The sequence below is a fragment of the Colletotrichum karsti genome, assembly GCF_011947395.1.
Source record: "Colletotrichum karsti strain CkLH20 chromosome Unknown Scaffold55, whole genome shotgun sequence".
In the NCBI taxonomy this organism is placed as follows: Eukaryota; Fungi; Ascomycota; class Sordariomycetes; order Glomerellales; family Glomerellaceae; genus Colletotrichum; species Colletotrichum karsti.
In genome coordinates this window covers 302,081-317,558 of record NW_024065955.1, presented here as the reverse complement: position 1 = coordinate 317,558, position 15,478 = coordinate 302,081, and the positions used below count along the sequence as shown (strand labels likewise).

At 56.5% G+C, this 15,478-nt stretch overlaps 4 protein-coding genes across 4 annotated transcripts; 1 reads left to right on the top strand and 3 right to left on the bottom strand.

Moving 5' to 3' along the window:
- Nucleotides 1–2,462: 2,462 nt before the first annotated feature.
- On the bottom strand, nucleotides 2,463–4,052 carry CkaCkLH20_12218 (uncharacterized protein; the record flags this gene model as incomplete). The annotated part of the gene is made up of 1 exon (XM_038894931.1): nucleotides 2,463–4,052. The coding sequence occupies one exon, from the start codon at nucleotides 4,050–4,052 to the stop codon at nucleotides 2,463–2,465; it is 1,590 nt and encodes a 529-aa protein (XP_038739832.1).
- A 4,202-nt stretch (nucleotides 4,053–8,254) lies between these two features.
- CkaCkLH20_12217 (APSES transcription factor Xbp1) lies at nucleotides 8,255–9,855 on the top strand (the record flags this gene model as incomplete). The annotated part of the gene is made up of 4 exons (XM_038894930.1): nucleotides 8,255–8,624; nucleotides 8,676–8,791; nucleotides 8,842–8,926; nucleotides 8,978–9,855. The coding sequence occupies 4 exons, from the start codon at nucleotides 8,255–8,257 to the stop codon at nucleotides 9,853–9,855; spliced, it is 1,449 nt and encodes a 482-aa protein (XP_038739831.1).
- Nucleotides 9,856–10,228: 373 nt separating this feature from the next.
- CkaCkLH20_12216 (tpr repeat protein) lies at nucleotides 10,229–11,509 on the bottom strand (the record flags this gene model as incomplete). The annotated part of the gene is made up of 1 exon (XM_038894929.1): nucleotides 10,229–11,509. One exon carries the CDS (start codon nucleotides 11,507–11,509, stop codon nucleotides 10,229–10,231), a length of 1,281 nt encoding a protein of 426 aa, XP_038739830.1.
- An 855-nt stretch (nucleotides 11,510–12,364) lies between these two features.
- Nucleotides 12,365–14,102, bottom strand: CkaCkLH20_12215 (major facilitator superfamily transporter; the record flags this gene model as incomplete). Its single annotated transcript, XM_038894928.1, has 3 exons — nucleotides 12,365–13,503; nucleotides 13,557–13,922; nucleotides 14,033–14,102. The coding sequence occupies 3 exons, from the start codon at nucleotides 14,100–14,102 to the stop codon at nucleotides 12,365–12,367; spliced, it is 1,575 nt and encodes a 524-aa protein (XP_038739829.1).
- Nucleotides 14,103–15,478: the final 1,376 nt, after the last annotated feature.

Sequence of the window (15,478 nt, the reverse complement as noted above, 5' to 3'; positions counted from 1 at the left end):
GTACCTGACGGGACGGTGAGATCCAGAGGGTGTGCCGGAGGCGATCCAAGGCACTGGCTGCAACGTGCAGGTGCAGATGCAGATGCACCATGCAACATGCAGCCCAGGAACTCGGAGGACATCCGTAACCAGATGGCAGATGGCAGACGCACATCTGGCGGGCACATGGGTCTGTCTAGAAGGCCACTCTTGCGCGATTGAAGCTGCTCCTAAGACTTTCTAAAGATATCAAGAAGGCCTCTCTCATTCCACCAACAACTACGATGATCCACCGGACCCAACGGCCGTGCGCTTTCAGGGACAGGCTACGGCGGATATAGAAAATATGAAAAGTCCAAGGGCAACCCGAGGCGTCGTCCGTTTGAAAGAATTTGGCAAAGTGCAACGCTTCCCGAGGTGCTCATGCTGATCAGATTAGATAAGCTCGTTTCGTTACATCTTCGCTTCGGTCCGTCCTCAATCGAATTGCACCTGGCCATTGGCTGGGAACATTATCCGTGCCAAGATGCTTTTGCTGCCTCTTCTTCTTCTCCCGATTCAATGCAGACCATCGATGCAGTCGACAAGGTCAATTCGTTGGCACCTGGTCAAGTCTTGACTGGCACTATCAGGGATACGCCGCAAAATTCATTCAACAACAGCATCCAACCAACTTCTTCTCACCACACGCTATCTTCCCTATCACCACATCACATCTCACTTTCTGCTTGGAACCTGGCACTTCCAGCGTGGGATGCCGGAGTCGACTAACACTAACAGTATTTCCAGTTCCGGGCATACCCACGAAGGGATCACACGCCGCCACCAACGACGACGATGATTGATCAGGCATCACATGCAGCATGCTGCACCCATGAAGCCTATTGCCAACTTGCAAAGACCAGCCCGCGAAGATGTTATTCTCCACGGTTTTCAGCCTCCCAAGGTATCGACTATCGCAATCCCATGCTACGCGACAACCCTGTCCTGGGTTCTTTCCCTTTCTCCTCCAACTTCCAAGGCGCTTCTGCTCTAGCATCACCACAAATCACCAAAACAAACACAGCGACCGCACAACGCACGCGCTTGCGGCGGATACCCAATCTGCCACCCAAATCTGCCATCTCAATGCCGAACCCTCCATCCATGAACCCTGCCCGCCCTCACCGGTCGACCTCCGTCCTCTCACGGCATTCCCTCACCGATCCGAATCGGCGGTGACCACAGCAGGAGCCCCCTCAACGACACGACAATCATCAACCAACCAACCACACTTTCAAACAAGACGAAGCCCCCCCGGTCCGACTGGGCGCCATCGCGATCGGGATTCCCGTCGTCAAATGCAAATCATCCGCGATTGCGCGCAGCTCTCTTTCCCACCCTCCCCGCCCCTCCTCCCGGGCCGTTGCATGTCGCGCTTCTGAGCTGTCCGACCTTCACAAAGCCTCCACACCCCAGCCTCAACGCCTCCCGTCACCCGACCTCAACCGTTTCTTCCACGCCTGCCGCCCCGTCAAAGTGACGTGTGTGCGATGACTGTTTGCGCAACGTTGCGACGTCTAGCGCCCCCAACTCAAAGTTGAGTTGACAGGTCTGACGATGCGTGCTGACTAGCGTTACCTAGGCTCGTAGCGTTGAGCCGTTGCATTTTCCACGAGGTGGCGTCTTGTCGGTGCCTGGCTGGTCTCTTTGGGTCCGGCTTGATGGTCCGGATTTCGGACTTCTGTGGCTGGGACCTCGGTGGCTGGTTGAAGCGGGGCCGTGGCCGATGGTGGGTCTCCGCATGCGGAGGCCCCGCCGGGCAGCGTCGGGTGTCCCATGTCGTCCGGATCCCCGTCATTCTCACTTCTGCCTTGGTTGTCTTGCAATATCTCATATGATCCCAACTTCAGGGTTAATTTGGAGACTTTTCGAATTTGTTATTGTTTACACCCACTATCCAACGTCAATCAAAAGGAGAAAACAAACACAGGTTGTAGACGGTGCCTCAGTGTAAAGCCAACGGCTCCAAGTTCGAGATGAAGATGCAGCGAAGGAACCTCTGCCTTCTTGTTTCTCCAATTTATACCACGTTCTTTCTTTCTTCTTATCCACGCGTGTCCCTGAGCCTGTTCACCCTGCTTGTTTGATGCGAGTTCTGTTGTAACAGAAATAATTATCTCTGCGGAAATTTTCCACGAGCAGGATCATCGCTAGGTTTCGAGTTGGAGCATTTGTGAGCCTCTTCGGATCTCTTGAATGTGTTGATTGCATAAACTCCGCAAGACGCTGCGGTCTTGATGGCCCCCATCCGGGTTTTCTTTTCTGAATGCGGTCATCTGCGAATACTCACGATTGAGGACATCACTATCGTCTTAGACCTCCGGATAGTTTGCCGGTTTTTGAATACTGCCGGTATTCTGAATATAAGATATAATTTTTTTTATTGATCTTAAAATGGAGATTCTAAAGAATGATTTCGAACAATTTTCCGATAAACTTCATCACGACTCCCAGATCAAGACAATCACAGAGTCCATAATATCTTCTTCATGTTCCTCATCATCCACCTCCCTCGCCCCCCCTTTCTTCACATACACCTGCCAAACCTCCCCGTCATCCCCCACCACGGCGTCCAAGAACGACCACACACTCCTCACCCCCCTCCACGTCACAATCTCCTTCTGGTCCTCCCCCCTCTCGTCCAGCACGATGCCCTCGCCGAGGGGCAGCTCCGCCTGCAGCCCGTACTGCAACGCGCCCTGGAGCACCGCGCTGCTCGCCATCGGCACCACCTCGAACCCGTCCCCGTAATGCGTGAGCGAGTAGCCGTTGACGAGCACCCAGTCGTCCGCGAACCGGAACCGCTGCAGGAAGCACGCCTCGCCGCACGCCGACGTCACGAGGTGCGCCCTGCCGGCCTCGAGCCGGTGGCGCGACTGCGCGTGCCGCAGGACCAGCGGGGAGATGCCCTGGTCGTAGGCCGGGGCGTGCATGTGGTACAGGGCGTCCCTCGGCGAGTAGAAGCTCGAGAGGACGTGGAGGGGCAGCGCGTCCGAGGCGTGCTTCGTCACGCACTCGTGCAGCGCGCTGTCCCAGGTCGTCGTGTTCGCGAAGGGCGGCCTGCCGGGGGAGAGGCACGGGAGGGCGGATACGATGGCGGCTGCTGGTGGGGTGAGGAAGACGGCGCCGCCGCCGTGGGTTACTGCCGTGTCGTCTTCGACGGACCAGTCCGCGCGCTCGCTGGGGAGGCCGACGTAGTAGGGTTCCTGGGCGTCGAACTCGGAGAGCTCGGAGAGCAGTTGTCCCGGGGTCGGGAAGAATATGTCATCGTCGATGAGGCCGAGATACTTCTTGGTTTGTCCGTCATCTGCAAGGGCTCTGTTGACCTCCAAGAGGATGTCCACCAATTCAAAGTACCTCGAGATCTCGTCGAGACCGTCGTCTAGGATCAGTACTGTGGCGTCGATGCCGACGTCCTTGAATTTGTCGTGTGTTTCCCAGGCCTCTCGTATGGATGAGTTGTGAAGGGCGACAACGACACTCGCCCCGTTCGAACTACCGCGCCCGTCTGTGAGCCATCGCTGCCAATCCCTAACGAGAGAATCATTGGCGTGCGCGAGCCGCTTGTAGGTGGTCGAGACCCCGAACAGCAGATCAGAGGCATCGGTGTCTCCCGGGACTCGGCTTGTCGCGATGGGCAAGATGGTGTCTCCATCCTTGTCCAAAGGCAAGTCTTTGTCGTCCCAATTGACGGATACGAAGTCGCCGTCGGCAAAGACCGTCTGGATGTTGGTCATCGACAGGCGCCGCGATGCCTCCGGGACTGCTCGTACTCTCTGCGAGAACAAGGAAACGTTCCGCTTGAGGCCGTGTTTCTCGACAAGAACCCTCAGATACACATCAGTATCGACCGTGGCTAGACTCGCCTTCTGCGGTTTCAGCACTGGTACAAGAGGATCCGAGTCAATGATCTCGTAGGCATCCTGGCGACTTCGCACCAGCTGGATCAAAATGAAGAGAAGAACGAGCAGAAAAGTGGCCGCGTGTAAGGCCCTGGCTTGGTTTTGGTAATCATAGAGAGGCTGATGCATCTTGACGGCGATTGATGAAATATTCTCGCTTTCCCAAAACCAGCTGGGTCGAGGTCATGGGAGGGGCACCACTCGATGCGAAGAGAAATTCTCCATGGCCATCGAGAAATAGCCATCCTTTTGAGGGGATGTATCGGGGAATGTTGACCTCGATAAAAGGGATGATGGGGGGAATTCAGCTGGGTGAGACATCGTGCGCTGCTCTTATGCTGAGACGCGCGATTGTTATGGTGCATCGATACGCAGAGGGCGGGCCCAAAATAGGAATCCTGTTTCGCAAAACATTTCAGTCGAGGCATGTTCGGGCGGTAGTTTCTTCGTCCTGCATCTCTCGAGGTTGTTTGAGAGTCGAACGGCCGGCCTAGCGCCACGCATCAGGGCTTAGCATCCCCCCATCAACAACGCGGTGTTCGTCCTGTTCTCCCTTCCAGTCTGCACGCACTGACATGGCGCTCTCTCCTCGCCAAGACTAGTTGCGCGGTGACGAGCAGGAGGAGCAGCGCCCGAAGAGCTTCAAACAGCTGTCGTGAATGGTCAAATGGCAGATGGCGATTTCGGCCTGGGAGATGTGGTTGAGGAGGCTCTTTTGCGGGGTTCTCGAGTTACACCCTGCCGACGTCTTCGCCCTTTTGAGGAGTGATGCGCAGTGATTCGGGATCAGCGATGTAATCAAACTCGGGCCGACGGGGAGAGGTTGAGCCATCAGTTCATGAGATGATTCGGAAGGAAAGGACGTGCAACCAGGAAGATGAGCGTTTCGGGCAGTGATGGATGAGAGACGAAACTGATTTCGGGTGATTATCTAAGACGCACGCTTACCCTTTGGAGCATGGCGAGGGAAGCCGGGCCGCTCACGTTGATGCTTCCCGGCCTCATCTTCTCTTAATCAGGTCCCTTAGGTTCCCGTATACATCGACATGAACGCCTCACCAAACCATACCGTGGAGGCCTCGATGGTGATGGCTTCCGTCACACAACCCCTCGCGCAGCATCACACTCTATACCTAAACCCTTGACTTCATCGTCAGTCTCACGTAGGACCTCTCGGAGATATTCTCAGCATCACACCAGACGCTCCTGCTTCTCCACACATTTATTTCTCCTTCCGATGCAGTACGACGGAACGGTGATGCAGCAGTGGCCACGACGAGTTTGCATCGAGGGCGACTGGAAGAACCGTAAGGTATGTGGTTGCACCAAGTGAGGCAGCCGCTGTCGCCTCCTCAGGTCAGTCAGTACCACCGGAACATTCGTCTCTCCGCACTTCATCACTTGAGCTTCATTCTCTCCTCTATCGGTCATCATTATCACCAATATCTCCAAAGACTCTTTCTACTCGGCGATCAACGTTTGTAAACGGCTAGCTGACCTCGAGAGTAGGGATATTCGACAAGTTAATCGTCGTCCCCGACGGAACTTTGCCAGGCGTTCGTCCGGCTTCGGGCCAAGAGAGACACCTCCCGCTCGGCCTAGTTCCCCGTCACAACCAAATGAGCAACGGCTTGGCCTCGTCTTAGGCCGCTGCAAGAATGTGAAGCCGCCCATCCGCCCGCCAAAGCTACACAACCACGCTTCGCACGCACGCAGTGTGCTACCAGCTTTCCGGCCTCTGCATGGCAAAGGAGCAGAATATCCCGGAGTCGATGCGTACAGCCGTCACTGCACCCTTCTTCGCGTCGCACCGCCGCATGGCGACCTCGCCACTTCTTCTCCTGTCACCCTCTGCGGTGTCACCGAGACAGCTTACGCTCATCTGAAACCGTGATGGCATCTTTTCCTCGCGGATTCTTTGACGAGCCGGATTTCGTCTTTCACGATTTGGAGCTTCACTCAGCTTCAGAAACGACAGAGTCTGACGACCCTTGCTGATTGCCAAGCTCTGACATCCAAACGCGGGAGCTCTCGTCAGGATCTGGTGGGGGTTTCGGCCTGCCCCTGGAGCTGTCATCATGAGAGAATCTTCGACAAACGCCCAGGTACCCGTTCATCTTGTTGAGGCGAGGGCTTGAAGAGCGGTGATCACGCTGTCGCCCCTGTCCCTGCTACATGACTTGGCCATCTCGTTAACTGACGGTCCACCCATTTTTCCATATTTCCGTTTGCAATTGCGCTTGGCCTGAGCTTCGCGACCGCGATATTACCATCGACTTCTGCTGCCAAATAGCGGTGCGCGGGAAGCCGCATCAACCTAATGCCTGGCCAGATATTAAACGCAGCGCTAGGCAAGGGGGTTGTTGACTCGACCATGACCAATGCCGGTCTCCATTCCCCAACGTACCATGCTTGGGCGATCTGATGCTATTCCCAGCATCACTGCAGCAACTCGGCCGAGACGCTACAGACAACGTCGAGAACCGCGGTCAACTCATTTCGGGTTCCAGAACGTCGTTCAAATTAAGCCGCCCATTACTCGAACCCCATATTCTTTCTGGTATGCCCAACAAGTCAACCGGCCGGGAAGCCATGACGCTTTGGCCTCTTCAACACGATTGTACACGCCAGAGCATGGGTTGTGCTTCCAGATGGGGCGGCTTCTTGTGCTTCCCATCGGACATTTTCTTTTCTTGTGCTTGTACACCTGCAAGCTCGTGGGGGGGAACAAGGACCTTCTAGTGACAGCTGCAACCACCCCCCAAGGACAGCTATACGGACGGAGGAGCCGACTATACTTCTCGAAGAGCCATAGAATATCTGACGAAAGGCATTGGTCTGCCTACGGATATGCACATAGGCTGGCCACAAAGAAAGTGACCTGGCTTTGGCGGTCTGACGAAAGACCAGCCACCATTTTTGCGTGAGTTGTTGCCTTTCTCAAAAAGGGGTCAAGGCTCATAACGCATACTGGTATGGCAAGGCATCAGCCATGGCAAACCGAAATTCGACATCGTCAGCAAAGCACCTTCTTTTCCCACGAGATTCTGAGCAGACGACCAGCCACGTGTGTCGAGTCAAGTTGACGTTGCCCTGAGATCTTCAACGTTGCAGAAGGGCCAGCTTTGTTCCACCATGTCGACCATTCTGACAGGCTCAGTGGTCCAGAATGCTCTTCATGCAGCCGTCCGCGAGTCCACTCTGAAGAGCCCACTCCCGTACACCTCCAAACATGGTGTACTTGCCCTGTTTGGTCGCCGCGGCGCGGGAGTCGCAGTTGTATTTGCGCTGGCAAACCCGTCCAATGACTTCTGATGCCTCTGCGGATGAGCCCCCGGGGTTCTGCTGTGAAGCCCCTTTCGGACCAGCGCCTGAGCTGGTGGCATCTGATGAAACCCGTCTAGTCTCGATCTCAGGCCTACGACGGTCATGGGGCGTGTGTGTGATATGTGTGTGTTGAGTGGTGTGTGGCAGTCTCTGACTCCCGCATTCGACCCTCCAAAAAGGCTTGGCTTCTTCAGTCACTTCCAGCCTTCTTCTCGGCAAAGGTGCGGAGACCGCTGCGTGGAAACTTCGCCGGGGCCGTTTGGCACATCCGGTCTTCAACCACGGAGACGACACACCCGATAACTTGCGGGCAGAAAACACAAAACTTCCAGACTCACCCAAACTCTATCAAACTTGAAGCCTTCGACCTAGCAGTCCTTGGAAGAAACATATCACACCGCTCTCAAGTCGGCATTTCTGAAGTATTCTCACCTCGTCACCCAATCACTCATCTCTCACTTCGTGGCTTCACCTCGATACGGCAAAAGAAAAAGCGGTGGACGGGCACAAACGGAGCTCTGAATGCTGAGAGGTCGATTCCAAGACACCGCAACAAAGAAATCTGCACCGAGAGCGCCGAAACCCCAAGCAAGACCCTCCCCGAGCCCCGTACTGGGACTGCAAGCTCCGTTGCAGAATTCTTGGTGTCTCCCAAGAAAGACGACAATCTCGGGCCCCTTGTCCTGGAAAACTTTTTTGCCTTGCCAGCCATTGCTGCACACCCCGTGGACGGTGAGGCGCCAACCCCCGGAGGAGCGAAGACGTAAGGTGTTTGTCGATTGCCAAAGGGGAAAGCCCGGTCGTCTCCATCCGCCTTTCTACCCAGACGGGGTCTCTCTCTGTATTCCTGCAGGACTTGTCTTAAGTCTCCCATCTTTCCCACTCTCCTTTTAGGGAACAAGTCCCGCCTGCGCCGGTTCATCAGAACCAGTTCCCGCATATCGCAGGATTACACCGCTTCCAAGACATCCTTCGCCCGCCCCTACTACAAACGAGCCGGCAAGATGCTTTCAGTATCTTCTCTTCTTAACCCGTCGCCCCCGGGGCCGCTTCCTGCTCCTCGGTTCCTCCCAAGTCCTGCCATGTCCTCGCCGGGAAGCTGCTACGCGGAAACGGCCTCGTCACCTTACTTGGACCGTCCAGTCATCCCCAAGCTCAAGATGTCCAAGGAACAGCCGGCCCCGATGTCAAAGTACAAACCGCGAGGCGTCATCAAGTACTTCCCCTTCGAGAACGTCGACGAGCTGAGCCGAAGGGAGGTGCTTCGTTTTCGTGTCACCCCCTTTGGCCGGATCCAGGAGTCCTGCGCCCATATCCCATACAACAGCGGCAAGAAGGACTTTTTCGAGAAGACGGGTCGTGAGAGCTTCGAAGGTATGTGACTCTCGGTGTCGAAGGCTGCCCTTTGCTGACGGGGTTGTCTAGTTTTCAAGTACGAGTTCAAGGTCCCTGGAGAGGAAACCGATTTCACCGTCATGTGGGACTATAATGTTGGGCTTGTCCGTATGACTCCCTTCTTCAAATGTTGCAAGTATTCAAAGGTGAGCCTTCCAGAACCGACGGTTTGTCGTTCAGAACTGATGAGTTGCAGACCGTACCAGCAAAGATGCTCGGCCTTAACCCGGGCCTCAAGGACATCACCCACAGCATCACCGGTGGTGCCATCGCTGCTCAAGGTGAGTTCAGTGAAATCCTGCGTGTTCTTGTCAACAAACTGACACCGGCAGGCTACTGGATGCCGTATGAGTGTGCCAAGGCAGTCTGCGCAACTTTCTGCTACAACATCGCGGGAGCACTGATCCCGATATTCGGACCCTCCTTTCCGTCCATGTGTATCCCGCCCGGATCCCCCGACTACCAACGCATGGTCATCGACCCCCGCATCGTCGAGGACGCCATCAGAGAAGCCGACCTCTCCCGCAAGGTCCAGCAGCACCACGGGTTCCCTTCCGCCGCCCACAACCCCCTCCCGAGCATCGACCACCGACCGATGCGTTCTCTCCGGGACGACAGACGGTTACGCCTCAACACGCGTCTGATGAGTCCCTACAGCGACACCGAAGGAGAGGGCCACCGCTCCTGTCCGGACTCCGCCTCGAGCACCGGCTCAGATAGTATTAGCTACACCTACGGCTACCACTCGGGGCCTCCGCCGCCGCCGCCCCATCGCCACCCGCAACCGCCCACGTCCGGCTCGGGCTGGACCCCCGCGAACCGCCCCGAGCCTTACCGCCTCGTCGACGAGAGCTACCGCTCGCCCCATCCATACCTCAGTGCGGTCCCGCGCTTCACCCCGCTGAACAGACACCACACCGCCAGTACGCCTCGTCCCCTTTGGAACAAACGGCCCATCGATCATGATGACAGCGAGAGCGGAGTAGAGAGCAGCACCGCCACAACCACCAACAACAGCAGCCCGGCCTTGAGCTTCGTCTCGGAGCAACGGAGGGACGACGAGTCGGACGTTGAACTGGCAGAGCAGAACGCCGCCCTCGGCCTCATGACGCTCCGCACCACCGCGGGCCGGAAGGAGCCCGGGTACCTCAGCGACCTGGACAGCCCGGACGCGCACCGCGCCAAGCGGCGGAGGGCCACGTCGGCGTAAGGTGGATGGGTGGAAGCAAACAGATGGATATGATGTGCAAACGTAAAACCCTAGATTCCCAGCCTCGCTCGCGCAAATGTCATGTTTTACTCTCTTTGGGATGGATGGGTGGGAGGACTTCGGAAAAGGGGTGTTAGACTAGGAACGACTCAGGTCTCATGATGATTTATCAAAAAACGTTCTCCGGTTCGGGTTGGGCGGCGCAGTGTCGATGATTCTTTCAAGGACGAGAAAAGTTTTATCTAATTTACCAAAATTCCCAACGCCATGTCTTTCTCTCTGTCTCTTGAATATCATACCAGTCATGACCTAAAACCACCCCATACCAACCGTCCAGAACCTCATAAACAACCCAAGCACATCATCTTGGCTTTCACTTCTTCTCCGCAGCCTTCTTCACCTTAAACTCCTCAATCCACTTCTTCGCCTTCCCCGACGGCACGACGTAAACCCTTACAATCCCATCCACAACCTCCACGTTGCCCCCGCTCAGCACCTTCAACAACACCGCCTTCTTCCCGACCTTGACCAGCCCGCCCTTCACCGTCTCCATGTAACACTCCACCCCGTCGACCGTGTACTCCCCCTCCCGGTCCCACGGCGTCGGCAGGATGTACGAGAGGTGGTCCGCCAGGCACTCCCTCTCGCTGAACGCCTTGATGAAGTCCGACTCCAGGTGCACCGGGTACAGGAACACGGCCGGGAAACTCAGACTGCTCGCCGGGTCGTCCTCGTCCGGGACGAGCTTCATCCGCGCGTCCTCCATCTCGGGCGGCTGCGCCGTCTCCCGCGTGCGGATCGTCCGCGCCGCCAGCGCCGCCTTCAACAGCGCCGCGCGCCTCTTCTCCCCCGCCACCCGCTCCGCCTCCCGCTTCGCCTTCGCGTCCGCCGCCTCCGCCGCCTTCACGATGTCCCGCGCCACGGCCCTGAGGGCGTTGTTCTCCGGGTCGAGCGCCAGCCCCCGCGCGCACGCGTCGTCCGCCTCCGCGATCCGGCCCGCCCGCAGCAGCGCCCGCGACGAGCGGTAGTACGCCTTGACGTTGCCCGGGTTCAGCCGCAGCGCGAGCCCGCAGTCCGTCCAGCAGGACCGGTTGTTCCGCAGCTCGAGCTGGCACGCGGCGCGGTTGACGTACAGGCTCTCCAGCAGCGCCCTCTGCGCCGCGACCTCCTCCTCGTCGTCCTCGACCTCGACCTCCCTCTCCTCGGCGTCCTCGCCCTCCCCGCTCTTCGCCTTCTCCGTGTGGAACGTCTTCTCCCCCCTCTGCCTGGTCCTCTCCTGCGCGGCGAGGATCTCGATGCCCTTGGTGTAGAACTCCTTGGCGTCGGCGAACTGCTTGACCTTGAAGCACTCGTTCCCGCGCTCCTTGAAGTCCTCGCCGTTCTCGCGCGGCGTGCCCTCGTACGCGAGGGCCTGCAGCGCCGCGAGGTCGTCGTTCTCTTCGAGCTCCGTCATGAAGAGCGGCGACTTGTTCAGGTCCGCGAAGATCTCGTCGGCGGTCTTGCCCGAGTGGAGGGCGTGGCCGGGGGGTAGGGCGGCGCCGCGGTCCGCGCCGGGGACGGAGGCCGCGGCGGCTGCGGCTTCCTGTTTCCTGCGCGCCTCTTCGGCGATGAAGGCGTCGGCCATTTGGTCCGTGAGTTCTTCGATTTGGACCATTTTTGGGCGGATTTTTGGATGTGTGGTTTGTTGGAGGGGTTGTTTTTTTTGGCGGTTGGCCGGGGATGTGGGGTAGTGACGTCTCTTTCCTATTTTTTCCTTCTCTCTCCCCTCCTTTTCAGTTGATTGACGTGAAAATGAGTTGATTTTGTATTTTCTGCTTTCGCCGTGTGCTAATTTGAGTGATGCAGTCTCTCACTTGATCGGTGTGATGTGGTTGTGAGTGGTGACTCTTACCGTGAGAGTGAAAATTTTGGAGGGGTATGAGTGAGTTTGGCTGTGGCGATTCTCATTGGTGCGCAATGCGCGAAACCCCCCCAATTTCTGGAGTTTGATGGAGAAGCTCAGAACCTCATCGAAGTTCAACTCGAATCCGATCATCATTAGTCCGATTTTTTAGTTTCCCATCATCCGATGAACACATGAAATTAAGTTGAACTTAGCATGTACTATCGGATTGCAAGTTTGATCTCACTCAGTTCGTCATGTTGCCAATGATTCAAACAAGTCAGTTCTATTAGAGCGCATACGCCATGAAACTGACTATTCCCAGCGCCTAAGCAATGCCAATCCGGAACTCCTTCCTAACCAACCTTGCCTGCTTCGGATATCTTTGTCTATACGAAGAAGCGACCCATTTGAACTCCAAATTTTCCAAAACTCCAGAAACAAATCCCTTGACGCCGTTCATGTTTTCCGCGCTGAAGCAAACAAACTCCCCATCTATCCCCGTCGCTATTTTTCGTCGGATCCAGTCGTGAAAGTCTTTTTTTGAAATCTCAATCGACCCCGTAGCCCTCTTCCGCGGGCATCGAATTTCCTCGTGCATCTCATGGCCACTCATTCATGACACGTTCACTCGTCGTCCGAAAACACCTCAGTGACTGACACGCGGGACTCCTTCTTGTGCAGAATGGGTTGGGCCTCCTCCTCAAACAGCTCGTCCTTGCGCTCGCGCTTCACGGAGAAGCACTGGATCGCGCCGAAGACGGCAACCACAGCGCTGCCATACCACGCCAATGCAGTGCAGTCGACCTTGCTTCCCGCCGTGTACAGCCATCCGGCAACGGGCGGGGCGATCATGCGGAAGCCGGCAGCGGCGCTTGCTGCCAGGCCGTTGACCTTGCCGAGAGCCTTGGGGTCCGGGGTGGCCTCCTTGATCAAGATCAGAAGGAGAGGGTAGAGGATGATGGAGAGGACGTTTCGGACAGCCAGGCAGACGTAGATGCCGGCGTAGAGCATCGAGTCGGGAAGGAACAGCAGGTTCGGGACCATGACGTAGGCAATCGGGTGCAGAACGGTGACGATGATGAACAGGCGGTAGACACCAAGCTTCTCAGCGGCGAAGGGGAAGATGACGGCCTGGACGAACAAGGCGATGACACCGTTGACGGCCATGATCATGCCCACGGCACGGAGGGACAGGCCCAAGCCACCGGGCGTGTAGAACGGGCTGGAGGAGGAGGTGAGGATGGACATGGGATCGGACGAGGCGCGGTCGTCTTCGAAGAAGATGGGAAGAAGGTGGTCGTAGGTCATCGAGTGGTAGGTGAAGATGCAGAGGGCGGCAATGAGCGAGATGATGGGCTTGGTGTAGATGTTGTAAGGCTCGAACTTCTTGGTGGCGTTCTGGACATCGCGGCCTCGGAGGGTGCCGTAGTTCTCGTCTCTCATGTCAACAGCCGGTCGCTTCATAGCATCCATCGTCTCCAACAAGGGAGTCTCTTCCGACGCAAAGGTCTCATCTGGGAGGGAAACGCGGGGCTGCATATCGGGGTGAGTCTCTTCCAGAAGGAAGTAACCGAGGATGATGCTGACAAAGAGCAGGGCGGCGCAGACGAGGTTGGGAAGCAGGTAGGGGTATCGGTAGAACAATCCATCAACAGGGAAGACGTTGGGGAAGGCATCGTGGGGGTTGGCAAAGGTACCTCCAATAAAGGGACCAATGATTGTACCGATAGACCACACAAACGGCATGACCGAGAAAGCGCGAGCTGCATTTATTTAGCAAGTTGTATAAGTGAGGATGCTGGGAGGTTCATCTTACGCTCATGTTCTGGCTTGGTAACCAACTCGCCGACCATGGTCTGAATAACACCGATGTTGCCGTTGAGGAGACCGCCAATGGCTCTGCCGATCAAGGCGATCCAAATGTTGGAGGCGAAACCGACCATGACCATGCTGAACATGGTGCCGATGCATCCCAAGAGCAGTACGGGCTTGCGTCCGATACGATCAGACAGACCACCCCAGTACATGCCCATCAGGGCCTCCGCGAGGGAGAAGGAGGAGATGAGGAGGCCGGCGTAGAAGGATGCATCTTCAGCATTGCCAATCTCGAATCTCTTAACGAGTGCCCAAGCATAGGGAAAGATGGATGTGAGGGCAATGGGCTCGGCAAGACGGACGATGGCTGAGAATGTAGTGTTAGCAAGGGTGAACAGCTGGCACGCGGGAGTGAAGCGCGTGGTTGTAAGGCGAGACACGACCAAACAACATCAACAGCGGGAATGTGAGACTTACCAAGGAGGAAGAGCTGTGCGGCGGGGAAGTCGTCAGGGTTGCGAGGGCTTTTCTGGTTGGTTAGGGCCATTGTCTCTCGACTTGATTCAAGTCTTACGAAGCGACAGAACACTCGACTGGAAACTACTGGAACGTAGGAACAAGAAGAATGAGTTGTCGAGATGCGTGTAGGGTCTTCGTTCTACACGTTCCTGATCTCCTGGTCCGGCGGCGGGAGAGTATTATACGGCAGAGAGACACAGTTGAAGAGGCGTCGTCCGTTCTCAGATGTCGATGATGGAAGAGAAGAGGGGAGGAATGTAGCAAAGAGCGGGAGCAGGAAGGGGAGGGAGGTAAATATTGATTCCTGGAACGTGGATCCCGTCCGAGAACGATAACGGCTTTTCGGGGCGTGATAAAAGCGCTTGCAGAGAGCCGGGGTGTCGGACGGAGCTAGAAGTAAAGAAGGATGGCGGATGAAAGCGGGAAGCAGTGCCGGAGGGTGCGTGGTAAGTGTGAAGCGGGTGTCTTGTTTCTTGGTGGGAGGAATGCAGATGACGGGCGACGGGCGGTGGTGGTGGAGGAGGAGGAGGAGGAGGAGCAGGAGCGTGGAATTTTTTTTTTTTTTGATACGACTGAGCCAGCCGGGTGACTTACACCGTCCTCGACGCCAACAACAGCACACAGTGCTGCAGCGGGTAGGTGGGGCGTTGAAGGACGGTGCTTCCATCACTCAATGAGTGAAGGCGCGGTTTCCAGACCGACGGCTAGCAAGCAAGGTTATGGCCTGGCTGCAGCAGCATTCGCCTTTTGCTGGAGACTTGAAAAGTGGCCACAGCTGTCTAGGCCCGGTTGAACCTGCTGCAGCCTGCAGGCCTGCAAGATGCACGGAGCAGCAAGAAGCAGGGCATGCACAGGCACAGGACAGGCATCTGCGGGTTCCGAGAGCTCAGACATTCTAACTGCATAGCGGCAGCGTGTGGACAGGGTTAGGTATGCAGATATGCGGGGTGAAAGAGCGGATTCGGCCTGGGATATTTGCATGTGGATAGGTATCAAGTGGGTAGTGGGTATGCGGGTGACGGGGGATGGATCTTGCGCTAGTTTCTTAGCGTCAATTCTGCCGCACGGGCCTGGAAGGAATATCCGCTTGCAAGTTGCGCTAGTTCCTCATGCAGTAGCTTCCACTGACTGTCGTGTGTGCGCGCAAAAAAAAAAAAAAAGGGTGGTGGTGTGTGATGGTGTGTGGTGGACTTTTTTCTTCCTCTCTCTCTTCTCTTGCGAAAAATGGAAGGCAGTGTTCGTCGTCAAGCAAGGATGCCGACGCCGGCTGTCGGTTCCTCGGACGAAGTAGGGCGAACTGCGGATGCTCACCACGGGCACCACTACCGCAGACTAACGCGGCACACTTGAGACGGCTCTGTCTCCTATTTTTCATCTCCCCTTCTTTCCTCCTCGCCTCTCGCC